At 47.1% G+C, this 16,121-nt stretch overlaps 1 protein-coding gene across 1 annotated transcript in view; it reads right to left on the minus strand.

Moving 5' to 3' along the window:
- The window catches only part of CCDC134 (coiled-coil domain containing 134), a 29,954-nt gene extending 13,833 nt beyond the window's left edge, over window positions 1-16,121 (minus strand). The window contains exons 1-6 of the mRNA XM_002807943.6: window positions 15,980-16,121; window positions 5,505-5,636; window positions 4,519-4,640; window positions 4,228-4,312; window positions 911-1,092; window positions 242-313 (exon numbers count right to left, since the gene is read on the minus strand). Of these exons, the coding sequence (XP_002807989.4) occupies window positions 242-313; window positions 911-1,092; window positions 4,228-4,312; window positions 4,519-4,640; window positions 5,505-5,636; window positions 15,980-16,067 (681 nt within the window). The 5' untranslated portion in view covers window positions 16,068-16,121. The remainder of the gene's footprint in view (window positions 1-241; window positions 314-910; window positions 1,093-4,227; window positions 4,313-4,518; window positions 4,641-5,504; window positions 5,637-15,979) is intronic.

A 16,121-nucleotide genomic window follows, 5' to 3' on the forward strand; every position in this document is an offset into this window, starting at 1 on the left:
CCTTCTAACTACCCCCTATAGCTGGAGTCCACATTCCATGAACAGACAGGGAGCCTGAAGCTAAGAGGGGAGCAGTGACTTGCCCACAGGCACCGATGAGTCAGTGATGGCTTCTGGACCCAGGCCCAGGCTGCCTGTCTCCAAGTCCAAAGCCACCCAAGGTCCCCAGCCCCTGCAGTCCTCAGCATCCTATGCCCCAGCAGAGGCAAAGCAGACACAGGCATAGGCCCTGACAGCTCACCTCTGTGCGGTCGATTTTAAATGGGTTCTGGAAGTCAGAGTCTTTCTCACTGATCCCCAGCTCCTGGGCCATCTGCAAATGAGGAAACGCTAGTCATCCTCTGCCTTCTCCTGAATCCTGCTCACCAAAGAGCCACTCCCTCCCTGCTAGGATCCAGACCCCTGGCTTGGGCAGACATGGGCCAGGTGATGACCCCACGGGAATTGGGTTATGGGGCCTCTGTGGCCCAAGGCACCCTGAAGCTCAACAAAGAAAATATAACTGGCCAGGTGCTGTGGCTCAGGCCTGTAGTCCCAGCACTTTGGGAGGCCAAGGCAGGCAGATTGCCTGAGCTCAGGAGTTTGAGACCAGCCCGGGCAACACAGTGAAACCCCGTCTCTACTAAATAAATACAAAAAATTAGCAGGGCATGGTGGTGTGTGCCTGTAGTCCCAGCTACTCAGGAGGCTGAGGCAAGATAATTGCTTGAACCAGGAGGCAGAGGTTGCAGTGAGCTGAGATCATGCCATTGCACTCCAGCCTGGGCAACACCGTGAGACTTCATCTCAAAAAAAAAAAAAGGAAAATGTAACCAGGCACTGACGTTCAGGCCCGACTGAAGGCAGATATGAGAATCCTAGCCCACCATCAGACAGACAGCTCCCAGCCCACCTCCACCCCAGTCCTTACCAGGCTGAGGATGGGCGAGTGGGGCCCCTGGTCAAAGACGCCAGTCTGGTTACAGAAACTGATGCCCCAGCGGATAAGGAGGTTCCAGTTGGAGTTGTGGTCGAAGTAATAGTGCACAATCTTTGGGAAACGCAGCACCACATCACCGAAGAAGGCCGTGTTCTCCACCACGTGAGAGAAAGCTGGCGAGAGGACCCTGATGAGTGGCCAGGGCAGATGCCCTCCTGGCTGCCTTGCTGGCCCCTGGCATCCTCTAGAGAACAGAGACATCCACCAAACCCACCAAGCAAGGAAGGAATGGTGCCCACTGAGCACAGCCTGCCAATCGCATGTATACTGTGAACTAAGGGCCTTAAATCAACCAGCTCACCAAGTCCTCATAACAGCTTTTAGAGGGAGATGTGACTGCTGTTCCCATTTTACAGATGGGAAACTGAGGCTCAGCAGCTAGTGAGGGGCAAATCTGGGCTGCAAACCCAGGTATGTCAGTCCAAAGACACATCTTGCTGCTTAGAAGACTCATTTGCTGTGGGGACCAGAGAAGTGAGCGTTGTTCTGCACATGGATGCTGATGCATCACACAAGGCTTTGCTGGGCTTGACCCCCGCACCCACCATGTTATCCAAATGTCCAGTGCTGGCCCGGGTATTAATAAAACTAGAGTGTCTGTAAGATGTCAGGTCTCTTAGGATGGCCAGAGAACAGGCCAGTATTTTTCTTATTTTTCTTTTTTGAAATGAAGTCTCGCTCTGTCACCAGGCTGGAATGCAGTGGTACAATCTTGGCTCACTGCAACCTCTGCCTCCCAGGTTCAAGTGATTCTCATGCCTCAATCTCCCAAGTAGCTGGGACTATAGGCATGTGCCACCACACCCAGCTAATTTTTGTATTTTTTAAGATAGGGTTTCCCCATATTGGCCAGGATGGTCATGATCTCCTGACCTCATGATCCACTTGCCTCAGCCTCCCAAAGTGCTGGGATTACAGATGTGAGCCACTGCACCTGGCACATTTTTCTTTTTTATTATTCTTTCCATTTTATTTCAAGTGCTTAAGTTCTTATTTTGAATGAACAAATGAATCTATTTAATTAGTTAATTACTTTAGAGGTGAGGTCTCACTTTGTAGCTCAGGCTAGTCTCGAATTCCTGGCCTCAAGTGATCCTCCTACCTCAGCCTTCCAAAGCTTTGGGTTTATAGGCATGAGCCTATAATTATGCCTGATATCATCTTAGACCTGAAATTATCTTATATTTACATAATTCAACATAAAATTCATTTACTTGGTTTCCTCTAGTGTTACCTTTTTTTACTATTATGTTTTGAGACGGGGTCTCGCTCTGTTGCCCAGGCTGGAGTGCAGTGGTGTGATCTCGGCTCACTGCAGCCTCCGCCTCCCAGGCTCAAGTGATTCTCCTGCCTCAGCTTCCTGAGTAGCTGGGATCACAGGTACATGCCACCACATCCGGCTACTTTTTTATATTTTAGTAGTGATGGGGTTTCACCATGCTTGGCCAGGCTGGTCTCAAACCTCTGAACTTAAGTGATCCACCTGCCTCAGCCTCCCAAAGTGCTGGGATTACAGGCGTAAGCCGCTGTGCCTGCCCTAATGTTATCATCTTATATAACCAACATACAACGATCTAAACCAGGAAATCAACAGCAATACGATACTACAAACTAACCTAACACACTTTATTTGAATTTTCTGTTTTCCCACTCATGTGCTTCTACTGCTCAACAGGTCAGTTTAGACTGAGTATTGTTAGCGTGCTACAGGAAAACAGCCTGCTGCAAGACAAGAGTGGCCCCATCTTAAAGCCATAATGGCTGAGGTTTGACCCCTGCATACCAAGGTATTCTGCAGCAAGGTCTTTAAACAATGCCTATCGCATAGATAACCCCTCATAAAGATGCTTATTTACCTTCCCTAGTGATAATAAGTTTCACACAAAAGACTGAGAGTCACCAGCTGCATTTTTTACCCTAAAAGTTTGCTGTATGAAGAATACTTTTGGCTGGGTATGGTGACATATGCCTATAATCCCAGCACTTTGGGAGGCCAAGGCAGGCAGATCACTTAAGGTCAGGAGTTGGAGACCAGCCTGGTCAACATGGTAAAACCCCACCTCTATTAAAAATGCAAAAATTAGCCTGGCATGGGGGCACACGTCTGTAATTCCAGCTACTCAGGTGGCTAAGGCATGAGAATTGCTTGAACCCTGGGTGGGTACAGAAGTTGCAGTGAACTGAGATTGTGTCCCTGTACTCCAGCCTAGGTGATGGAGTGAGATTCTGTCTCAAAAGAAAAAAAAAAGATTACTTTCCATACACGCATTGTCATCTGCAAAATAACAAATAAATACTTTCTGGGCCGGGCGCGGTGGCTCACGCCTATAATCCCAGCTACTTGGGAGGCTGAGACAGGAGAATTGTTTGAACCCAGGAGGCGGAGGTTGCGGTGAGCCGAGAATGCGCCATTGCACTCCAGCCTGGGTAACGAGCAAAACTCCGTCTCAAAAAAAAAAAAAAAAAAAAAAGAATATTTTCTGGAGGTTGGGTGCAGAGATCACCATCTCGTTTGCACGTGAGACATGGCTTCTGTTCAGAAGTCCCTAATAAATGTTTCTTTCTGAGAAACTGGCCCTCTCAGCTCCCTCAGCCTTTGAGGGTAGGTTTGTACAGACCTACTCACTGTGGAACATGTGTGCATCACGGTAGCAAGTCCCCCAGACCCAGGTTAGCAGAAACTGTAACTGTGTAAATAACTCTGAGTAGCCCTATTGCAGTCAGCCCTTCGGAGAGGGCCCAGGTAGCCCTCACCAGAACTAGCCTGGCCACGCAGAGAGAGAAGCAGATTGCAAAGATATGCCGGGGTGGGTCTGAGACGTGTCAGGCAGAGACCCTGGGGCTTCAGAATTATCTTGAACCTGAGAGAACTCAGGAGTCAGCTTGATCAGAGGAAAGAGCCAAGGCAAATCACTTACCTTCTTTCATCTACAATGTAAAGGGAACAGTGCCTTCCCCCAGAGTTATGGTGGAGGTTAGAGTTGATGGTTATAAAGTGTCCACTATTTAATTTATGAGGGTTGCTCCCATCCTCTCAGTGTAATCTACAAAACACTATTGTTCAAATGTGGCCAGTTAATGAGGGGAACCACTCACGAAATGCCCATCTGCCCAAGGGGACCACTTGGAAGGTGCCACAAGAAAGCACCTCCAGGAAGGAAAAAAAAGAGTGACAAGGACAGGACAGAAGGAGCAGCTAGAAAAGATCGGGTGGCACAGAGGACAGGGCGGGGTGGGGAAGACCATACCATCCTTCAGCTTCTCGTCCTGGGGAAAGGGCCCATCTGGGAGCACATCAGCAGCAATAAGCACTGTCCGGGAGTCCTCCAGCACCTGAGGGAACCCCACCAGGGCTGAGTGGCTTCGCAGTGCCCATCACAAACTGGTCCCATCCCCATTTATTTGAACCCCACTTCAAGTCTTACGTGCAGGCAGTTTCCCTGTCCCTGAACACCATCCCTATAGGGAATTCCTACTTACCCATCAGTGCCCAGATCAAAGACTGGACCTGCCGTGAGCTGCCCCCTACCTGCACACACCTTAAAGAGCCCCCTGAGCATGACATCAAGGATCTTGTACTGCTGGTGGATGTCATTCAGCTGTGCCAGGTTCTTCAGGGCCATCAGCTGCTCCCGCCGCTTCACCTCAAACAGCTTTTTGTCTGGGCAGCATTAAGTTAAGGGGCTGCCATGGATAGCCCTGCCTGGACAATCCAGCAGTCTTGCCGCAGAAGGCCCATTCCTAACCAGCAAGTATCTGCAAGGGCCATGGATGCCCAGGGCTAGAAGCCTCCAGGAAATTAACAAACTGTCTGACAAGTGCACGGCCCGGCAATGCACCATTCATCCAGTTCCCACAGCACTCCACACCCAGCAGCCTGAAACCAAACCTCCAGACCTGGCTCCTGCCTTCCCTTTGCTGTGGTCTTCCTGCCCTCTCCCACAAGCATTTGCTATTCCAGCGCCTCCACCTCTCTGCCCAGGATGCCCCTTACCCTACTCTAGGAGTTTCTATCCTTTCAAGGCCTGGCTCAAAAGCCATCACACAGTGTTTCTCCCTGATCCCTCCTGTGCCCATCAGAGCACTGGTCACAGAGTAAAATGATCATTTGTTAGTACACTTTCTCTCCCTAGGCTTATGGATGCCTCAAAGCCAGGGGGCTCGTTGTAATTCACCTTTATGTCCCGGAGGCCTGGCCTAGAGCAGGTGGCCCACTTCACCAGGGTCTAGGTGGGCCAGTAATCCAGAATTCCTGAGTCTCCACCCAGGATGTTGCCTACAAAATGCCAGGCCATGCACAGTCCTCACTGAGCCTTTGCAATCTAGAGATGGGCCTTGTCATTTCCATTTACCACATGCGGAAGCTCCGGAGAGACTTGGCTTGCTCAAGGTCTGGCCAGAGCACCTCACCTGTTCTCCCTGTTCCCGCTGGCTGGGCTTGCTTGTCCCTGGAATCCCCTAGTAGAGAAACCTCATTTCCAGACCTCTCAAAGACAACTCATCAACTACCAATCCCAAAGGATACAGATCTCCAGGCTCGGGTCCAGGGAGGTCCTCAAGGTGCCTGTGGTTCCTGTCCCAGACAAAAGCAGGACAAAGAGAAAGGCCAGGAAATGAAGAAGGTCCATATCCAAGCCTCTGGAGCAGAAGGAATAACCTAAAGAAAGAGAGTGAGACCTAAGATTGGTATTACATAAAATAGAGGGCGCAGGCGAACAACAACTGCCCTGGACACGGCACAGCCTCCGAATATCAAGAACCCAGCTCTGGGGAGCCCTGAAGCTCTGCTCCTATCCCAGGGCCAGCAGGCACACAACGCAGACCCATGGAATGTTAGGGAGAAGGAAGTAAGATATATGTAACACAGGGATGCTTAGAGCACAGGGCCAGCGGCTAGAGCTCTGGGCTGGAGGTCTGCCCCTGCCCCTGACTATGGGACCTCAAGCAGCTTGCCCAGCCTTTCTGAGCCTCAGCCTCTTCAGCTGTAGAACCGGGATAAGGAGGTCACCTCCCTGCTGCAGGGAAGGAAGTACAGGTGAGGCACTGTGCCTAGGGAGGATGGGCTCGTTAACAGTATACCCTCCCCCTCCCCTATCCTGGTCTCCCAGGAAGGCATCTGGTCAAGGAACCCAGGCAATCAGAGGGGATGTGAAATTTCTGGGGTTTTCCTCCTTCCTTGACTTTTGTCATCAGAAAGGAAGAAGGAACAAAGGTCAGGGAGGAAGGCAGGGCAGTCTTGGGGTAAGGGGGCTTGCTACTCACTCACTTTGGAACCACAAGTACTACAACACCTGTTCCTATTCAGGCAACATGCCACAATTATTTACTTAATTTATTTTTCTTAGCAGAGATGAGGACTTGCTGTATTACCCAGTCTGGTCTCCCACTCCTGAGCTCAAGCAATCCTCTTGTCCTGGCCTCCCAAATGCTGGAATTACAGGTGTGAGCCACTGTGCCTGTGTGAGACACTGTGCCTGGCCAACATATTTATTGAGTGCTGTGAAGCACTCAATCATCACTTTCCTGATGATTCCCACTGCCTTCCGCCCTTCCTCCCCTTTGAAAGGATGCATCTTTTCACTTGGCTGGGGTGGTAATTCTCTTAACGTTTTTTTGTCAGCTCCTGTAATTTTTTTTTTGAGACAGGATCTTGCTCTGTCTCCCAGGCTGGAGTGCAATGGCACAGTCATGGCTCACGGCAGCTTCCACCTCCCAGGCTCAAGTCATTTGCCCGCCTCCTGAGTAGCTGGGCCTACAGGTGCATGCTACCATGCCTGGCTGCTTTTTGTATTTTTCGTAGAGATGGGGTTTCACTAAGTTGCCCAGGCTAGTTTTGAACTCCTGGGCTCAAGTGATCCACCCACTTTGCCTCCCAAAGTACTGGGATACAGGTGTGAGCCACCACGCCCAGCTACTGTAACTTTTTTCTCTGGTTCTAACTCTTCTGTTGTGGCCTGACATTCAAATGTTTTTTTTTTGAGTCGGCATTTCACCATGTTTGCCAGGCTGGTCTCGAACTCCTGACCTCAGGTGATCCGCCCACCTCGGCCTCCTAAAGTGCTGGCAAGAGCCACCATGCCCAACCAAATGTTCTGTCTTGAAGGCCTAGAAAAACAATGTTTTCCTCTACTATAACTGGATTCTGTACTTTTGGCTTTTCTTGATGTGTCTAAATTATTCCATGTAACTAGGAAATCAATCATGCTTTTAACTAAGAGCCAGGTATTCCCTGGTTCAAGGTATTAGTTTTGTTTGTTTGTTTTGTTTTGTTTGAGATGGAGTCTCACTCTGCTGCCCAGGCTGGGGTACAATGGTGCAACCTTGGCTTACTGCAACCTCCGCCTCGTGGGTTTAAGTGATTCTTTCTGCCTCAGCCTCTGGAGTAGCTGGGATTACAGGCACTTGTCACCACATCTGGCTAATTTTTATATTTTTAGTGGAGATGAGGTTTTGCCATGTTGGCCAGGCTGATTCAAACTCCTGACCTCAGGTGATCCACCTGCCTCGGCCTCCCAAAGTGCTGGGATTACAGGTGTGAGCCACTGTGCCCGGCTGGTACTAGCTTTTTTGTTTACATTGCACTAATAACCTTGGAAACTCATAATCTTGGACAAATTCTTCCTGTGTCATCTGATGAAATTCACAACTTTTTCATAAAAATTGAGCTATGACAGAATTAAGATTTTTTGTTTTTACAATGTTGTAATCTTCTGTATTGCTTGTGAAGTCTCTGATTATCACTCTGGTTAAATGAATGACTAGTATTTCACACAGACCTGGGATCCTGTTTTGATTAGCTGTCTTACATTTTTTGGCATTTGTTACTGGATTTCCCCAGTAATTAAATTCTAAATTAAGTATTTTTAACCTGATATTAATTTAGGGGTTTTCTAGTCAGGCCACTGGAGAGCCTCAAAGGATGGATCACTCATCTTGTAGAGATATTAAATAATGAAGCCTATTTGATAAATTGAATGGGAAACATTATCAAATGATAATTGATGCTGGATCTTCTTTCAATTACATTTATAGGTAAGTTATTGATATAAATGTTCCAAAATTATATAAAACTTTTAGAAATATAACATGTCATCAGTCAAAATTCTGGCTATTATGTTGTATGCCACAAAAACAACAAATTGACAAATTTCCTTGTCAACTGCTGATTATAATGAACTTCCATCAGATTTTTAACCATGGGGCCAGAAGGGTGGCTCACACCTGTAATCCCAGCACTTTGGAAGGCCGAGGCAGGTGGATTACTTGAGGTCAGGAGTTCAAGACCAGCCTGGCCAACATGGTGTCTTTACACCTGTCTTTACTAAAAATACAAACATTAGGCCGGGTGCGGTGGCACATGCCTGTAATCCTAGCACTTTGGGAGGCTGAGGTGAGCAGATCAGGAGGTCAGAAGATCAAGACCATCCTGGCTAACACAGTGAAACGCCATCTCTACTAAGACTACAAAAATTAGTGGGGCATGGTGGTGCGCACCTGTAGTCCCAGCTACTCAGGAGGCTGAGGCAGGAGAATCACTTGAATCCGGGAGGCAGAGGTTGCAGTGAGGCGAGATTGTGCCACTGCACTGCAGCCTGGCTACAGAGAGAGAATCCATTCAAAGGAAAAAAAAAAAAAAAACCTTTTAACCATGGTTATTCCAAGTCTTTGTCCTCCATGGTTCTGATTCTTCTCTAAAAGCATTTGCAATCAGATTCACTCCTGGGATCACTTGAGCCCAGGAGTTCAAAAGACTGTAAAAAGACTCTAACAAGTAATCTTAAATACAAGTTTCTAAAAACTTAAAAACTTTAAGATCAATGGACTAAATAAAAACTTTTCAGAACTCTAATGAAGAAACTGTTGAATTCCTGCAGCCTCCAATCAAAATCAAACAGAACTTGATTAAAAACTGATGAAGACAATTTTCTTTCTTTCTTTTTCTTTTCTTTTTTTTTAAAGACAAGGTCTCAGTCTGTCATCCAGTCTCACTGCAGCCTCAACCTCTTGGGCTTAAGCAAGCCTCCTACCTCAACATCCTGTGTAGCTGAGACTACAAGCACATGTCACCATGCCCAGCTATTATAATTTTAAAAATTTTTTTGTAGAGGTTGGGATCATTTTATTTTTTTGGCTTGTCAGTCAAGAGGTTGGGATCTTGCTATATGCATAGGCTGGTCTCAAATTCCTGGGTTTAAGCAATCCTCCTGCCTTGGCCTCCCAAAGTGCTGAGATTACAGGAATAAGCCACCCTGCCAGGGTAATGTTTTTATGATATATACTTGAAACATTATTGATTCTTTACTTGTTTTCTAAATTTAAAGAAACTTTTTCTCTTAAGCGATCTATATATAGTTTACAGAAATTTCATAAGAAATACTTTTGTAGGCCGAGCACGGTGGCTCATGCCCATAATCCCAGCAGTTTCAGAGGCTGAGGCAGGTGGATTACCTGAGGTTGGGAGTTCGAGACCAGCCTGACCAACATGGAGAAACCCCATCTCTACTACAAATCCAAAATTAGCTGGATGTGGTGGTGCATGCCTGTAATCCCAGCTACTAGGAAGGCTAAGGCAGAAGAATCGCTTGAACCCAGGAGGCGGAGGTTATGGTGAGCCGAGATCATGCTATTGCACTCCAGCCTGGGCAACAAGAGTGAAACTCCATCTCAAAAAAAAGAAAGAAATACTTTGGTAAAGAGAGGTCGAAACATTTACTTTTTCCCCCTATTTAATCCCTCCAAAATTTGAAAACTATCCGTTAAGTACTCTGTTTTTTTTGTTTGTTTGTTTGTTTGTTTTGAGATAGGGTCTCCCTTCTGGAGTGCAGTGGCACAATCATGGCTCACTACAGCCTTGACCTCCCAGGCTCAATCGATTCTCCTGCCTCAGCCTTCCAAGTGGCTGAAAAGTACAGGCATGAAACACTGCACCCAGCTAATTTTTGTATTTTTTAGTAGAGATAGGGTTTTGCCATGTTTCTCAGGCTGGTCTTGAACTCCTGGGTTCAAGTGATCAGGTTGCCACAGCCTCCCACAGTGGTGGGATTAGAGGTGTGAGCCACTGTGCCCGCCTATTCACGAGTATTATTATGGCAATATGGTTATTTGCAAAAGTCCAGTAAGACTTTGCTCTCTCTCTTTTTTTATTTTGAGACAGTCTCACTCTTTTGCCCAGGCTGGAGTGTAGTGCATGATCTCAGATCTTGCAACCTCCACCTCTGAGGTTCAAATGATTCTTGCACCTCAGCCTCCCCAGTAGCTGGGATCACAGGCGTGCACCACCATGCCCAGCTAATTTTTGTATTTTTAGTAGAGATGGAGTTTCACCATGTTGGCCAGTCTAATCTCAAACTCCTGGCCTCAAGCAATCTGCCTACCTCGGACTCCCAATGTGCTGAGATTACAAGCCTGTGCCACTGCGCCCAGCCTGTTTCTCTCTTATAACGGAATACAATAAATATTGCTTATATTAGTACAGCTTTAACTAGAATATTCATAAAGGTCACTGCTATTCCTAATACCACTTCTTATACCTGGACACATTCCTCTGGGAAGTTGAGACCCAAATACAAAACATAAAGCAGGCCTCATGGTTACAATAGGCCTCATCTATTTCTATGCACTTGAGAATGTGCATAGAAAGCCTGCCTTCAAAGATTCCCAGACTTACAGTGAAAGTAAAATCTTCGCTTCCGGCAGGCCCAGGAACTTTAAGACTGTTAAGTAAAATCTAAAGTCTGCCTTGGTTTTGGTTCCTAGCCTTAAACAATTTTTAAATCTGGTATTCCTATGTGATCACTGTAAAGAGAAAACTTTGGGGCCGGGCGTGGTGGCTCACAGCTATAATCCCTGCACTTTGGGAGGCCAAGGCGGGTGGATCACGAGGTCAAGAGATCGAGACCATCCTGGTCAACATGGTGAAACCCTGTCTCTACTAAAAAATACAAAAATTAGCTGGGCATGGTGTCGCGAGCCTGTAGTCCCAGCTACCTGGGAGGCTGAGGCAGGAGAATTGCTTGAACCCAGGAGGCGGAGGTTGCAGTGAACCAAGATCGCACCATTGCACTCCAGCCTGGGTAACAAGAGCAAAACTCCGTCTCAAAAAAAAAAAAAAAAGAGAGAAAACTTTGTTTCTAGAAAAAGCTATGGCACATCTGTTATTAGACTGCAGCCCTGTACATTGTTTTTGAGTTCTCGTATACACTGGACTAGCTCCTGAATTCTAGATTCCTCCAATGCAACTTTCTTCCATGAAATTATTAAAAATGGGCACTGCTCTGTTCCTGAAACCCTATAAGTTGAAACTAGATGAACTTTGAGGGACAAGCCTTGTGTCTAATATATGGGTCATATAGAAAGTTCACTAAACTTCCCAGTGCCATAATCAGAGACATTTAAATTGCAAACCAGGATAAGAAGTTGATGGTTTCACACTGTAGATAGCTTTTCCAAAGACACTGGAACAAGATTCCATATCATTTTGAGACTCTTATCCCTTTCAATGTCTCCTTTTTTTCACTTGGCAGGATAATGGTGTAATTGAAATTTCACAATCAGTAGCTTCTGCTGGAACTTGACAGAACCTCACTAAAGAGATCCCTTAGCCCACCGAGTGGATGACTTTGGCAACATCCCTAATGGAACTGGTGCTCACAGAAAAACAAAAACTCCCAAAAACTGTTGGCCACTCTCTGCTTTAACAACTCAGTTACGGCATAGTAGGTGGTAAAAACTGAGCTATATTATATATTCATAAATGTCACTGCTATTCCTAATACTACTTCCTATACTTGGATACATTCCTCTGGGAAGTTGAGACTCAAATACAAAAAATAAAGCAGGCCTCATGGTTACAATAGGTCTCATCTAACTCCCGATGGGCATTTGATTTATTCCGTTGGTTGTCTTCAAGCCAAGGTTCATGTCTCAGAATTTTTTTTTTTTTTTTTGAGACAGGGTCTCACTCTGTTGCCCAGGCTGGAATGCAGTGGCACCATCTCAGCTCACTGCAGCCTCGACTTCCCAGGCTCAAGCAATCCTCCTGCCTTAGCCTCCTCAGTAGCCTGGGACTGCAGGCATGTACCACCATGCCTGGAGAAAATTTTTTTTTCTTTTGAGACGGAGTTTCGCTGTTGTTACCCAGACTGGAGTGCAATGGCGCGATCTCAGCTCACCGCAACCTCCGCCTCCTGGGTTCAAGCAATTCTCCTCCCTCAGCCTCCTAAGTATCTGGGACTACAGGCGCGCACCATCATGCTCAGCTAATTTTTGTATTTTTAGTAGAGACGGGGTTTCACCATGTTGACCAGGATGGTCTCGATCTCTTGACCTCGTGATCCACCCACCTAGGCCTCCCAAAGTGCTGGGATTATAGGTGTGAGCCACTGCGCCCGGCCGAGAAATTTTGTACTTGTTTTTGTAGAGATGAGGTTTTGCCAAGTTGCCCAGTCTGTTCTCTCACTCCTGGGTGCAAGGAATCTACCCACCTTGGCCTCCCTGAGTGTAGAGACTACAGGCATAAGCCACTACACTGGGACTCTCAGAACTAATATGCAAACCAAGATTATCATATTGCTATTAATATTACTTCCTATTTTCCTATATATTTATTTATTTATGTTATTTTTGGAGACAGAGTCTCGCTCTGTTGCCCAGGCTGGAGTGCAGGGGCACCATCTTGGCTCACTGCAACCTCTGCCCCCCAGGTTCAAGTGATTCTCCTGCCTCAGCCTGCTGAGTAGCTGGGTATATACCACCACACCTGGCTAATTTTTGTATTTTGTTTTTTGTTTTTGAGATGGAGTCTCACTCTGTTGCCCAGGCTGGAGTGCAGTGGCACCATCTCAACTCACTGCAACCTCGGCCTTCTGGGTTCAAATGATTCTCCTACCTAGTTTTTACCACCTACTATGTCATAACTGAGTTGAGTTAAAGCAGAGAGTGGCCAACAGTCTCCCAAGTAGCTGGGATTATAGGGGTGTACCACCATGCTCAGCTTATTTTTGTATTTTTAGTAGAGATGGGGGTTTTACCATGTTGGCCAGGATGGTCTCAATCTCTTGACCTCATGATCCGTCCACTTTGGCCTCCCAAAGTGCTGGGATTATAGACGTGAGCCACTGCATCTGGCTAATTTTTGTATTTTTTGTGGAGACAGGGTTTCATCATCTTGGCCAGGCTGGTCTCAAACTCCTGAGTTCAAGCAGTCCTCCCGCCTTGACCCCAAAAAGTGCTGGGATTACAAGTGTGAGCCATCGTGCCCAGTCCTATTTTCTTTTTAAGCTTTAGACCTGTTACTTTTTAAATTTTTAGAGAAGTACCACTCCTAACAGAGTAATGCTGGCCCAGAACTTTGCAATAATAGTAATGTCTATAGAACAGCCAAAATTGAACTTAACAATGAACTCCATCCTGGTAGACTTAGCTTGACAGCCACTCCTTCCAAACCTCCCTTTTTGCTCAAATGTGGCTGAAAGGTATTTTTTTTTTGAGACGGAGTTTCACTGTTGTTACCCAGACTGGAGTGCAATGGCACGATCTCAGCTCACCGCAACCTCGGTCTTCTGGGTTCAAGCAATTCTCCTGCCTCAGCCTCCTGAGTAGCTGGGACTACAGGCGCACACCACCATGCCCAGCTAATTTTTGCATTTTTAGTAGAGACGGGCTTTCACCTTGTTGACCAGGATGGTCTCGATCTCTTGACTTCGTGATCCACCCGCCTCGGCCTCCCAAAGTTCTGGGATTATAGGCATGAGCCACCGCACCCAGCCTATTTTGGGTTTTTTAAGACAAGGTCTCGCTCTGTCATCCAGGCTGGAGTGAGTGCAGCAGTAGAATCACAGCTCACTATAACCTCAAACTCCTAAGCTTAAGTGATTCTCTACCCAACTCCCCCCTGCACTCTCCCCCACCGATGCCTGGATAATTTTTGTGTTTTTTGTAGAGACAGGGTTTTGTCATGTTGTCCAGGCAGGTCTCAAACTTCTGGATTCAAGTGATACTCCCTCCTTAGCCTCCCAAAGTGCAGGGATTGCAGGTGTGAGCCACTGCTCCCAGCCACTCTAAGGGTTTTGACAATGACTCCTAGTCACCAATAACTCCCTCCAACGTGGGAAGACACCAACAACCCAGGATAGGTCTGTCCCAGCACTGAGGGACCTAACTACAGGATGATTGATCAGTAATGCTTTTGGAGAAAGATCTTGACCAAAAGGGGAAATGTGAAAGTTGTTGGAATCAAAACAGAGTAGTTTGTGTTAAAAATGTTGACAAACTTAAAGCATGATTCTCCATGGGAAAAACTGACACATAGAGCCAAGGAAGGTTGTGAAAGGAGGGTTCTCATGCACAAACGACTGATAACAAGAACTATCAGAAAAAATGCAAAAACCACAACCCTGCACAAAGGCCATTGCAAACTTACACAGAAAAATATTTCTGTGAGGACATCTGCCCTGCAACTGCCTGTCCAACATCACACTGGCACCACTCTTGTTATTCAACCTTGTAGCCAAGGATAACTATCTCAAAATAATTATGTAATCCTCCTCATTTTTCCCTTAAAATCCTTTGTTGCTGGGCCCGGTGGCTCACACCTGTAATCCCAGCACTTTGGGAGGCCGAGGTGGGTACATCATGAGGTCAAGAGATCAGGACCATCCAACATGGTGAAACCCCCATCTCTACTAAAAATACAAAAATTAGCTGTGGGTGGTGGCACACACGTGTAGTTCCAGCTACTCATGAGGCTGAGGCAGGAGAATCGCTTGACCCAGGAGGTGGAGGTTGCGGTGAGCCAAGATCATGCCACAGCACTCCACCCTGGGAGGCAGTGTGACTCCCTTAAAAAAAAAAAAAGAAACAATTTTTGTCTTCTTTTACCTCCCCAAATATGTACACAGGTTACTATGGCACACATATTCGGTCACTACAATATTTATTCCCAAGTAAACATCATTTTTTTTAGTGTCTCTCACTCTGTTATTTAGGTTGACAGTACCTACCACAATCTAGGCACTGTTCTAGAGGTGGGAATACAGCAGTAAATAAGACAGGCAAAAATCTCTGCACTCATGGTACTTATGTCTCTAGTAGGGATAAGAGACAATCAATAAACTTGTAAAACAAGCACAGAAGGATGAGAGGGTGTCAGTCAGATGCAACATTACACACAGTGGTCAGGAGAGGTCTCACACTCAGATTACAACTCCCCAATGTTACCAATGTGAAATCAAGGCACAGAAAAATGAGGTGACTGCCCAAAGTCACACAGCTATTCGCAGGCTGAACCAAGAGTCTGGCTCTAAGTCCAGTACTCTGTCTCCTCTTTCTAAATGAGCACACCTGAGATCAGAGCTGGTTACTGAACTACCAGGACACTTGCCCCAGGGAAGAGATGCTCAGTTACAGACAGTGAGGGGCTGCAGAGGTCATCCGGAGAACCCCCTACGTTTAAGCAGACGAGACAAGTGAAACCTAGAGAAGGAATAGTCCAAGTTCACCCCGAACCCTCTATATTCCACCTCCTGCTCCAAACTCAAGGGAACCACCAGAACCAGGCTAGGGCAAAACTTTAGGGGCCAAGAAGAATACTAGACAGCTGGCAATGACTGAAGCTGACGTGGGAAAGAAAAGCCAAAACAATAGACTGCGGGACAGGTCTTGCTTTCTCCACTGTTACACTCACTTTTTCAGCCTCTCAATCCCAATCCTGCCCTGTGCGTTCCCCGGAGCTCCTCCTGGCTCAGTGAGGCTCTGAACACGTGCAGAGGTGACCTGGTAGTGGCACGCCTTAACAGCTTAAGGCTACCCGGGGTCGGGGAGACCCGAGTGGTTGTCCCCGAGACTTCGGGGCTCCGGGAGGAGGGAACGAGCCTTTTCAAGAAACAGAGGCGTCCAGGTCCGCGAAACTCCCTCCCCATCACCAGCAGTAGGTTCAGGCCCCTCAGTTTCCTCATTATCCTCCCCAGGAAACTGCAGCCCGCCGCCCCCACCGCCATCTACCTGGCCAAATGGTACAGGAAAGGGCAGGTGGCTGGGTCCTGTGAGTGCAGTTGGGCTCGAGGGTCCACCACGCTAACACCAAAGGCATTGAAAGCAGGAGCACCCGGCTAGCTGCCGCTCACAGACCATCCAGCGCCGTCCC

This window comes from Callithrix jacchus, chromosome 1 (genome assembly GCF_049354715.1).
Source record: "Callithrix jacchus isolate 240 chromosome 1, calJac240_pri, whole genome shotgun sequence".
In the NCBI taxonomy this organism is placed as follows: domain Eukaryota; kingdom Metazoa; phylum Chordata; class Mammalia; order Primates; family Cebidae; genus Callithrix; species Callithrix jacchus.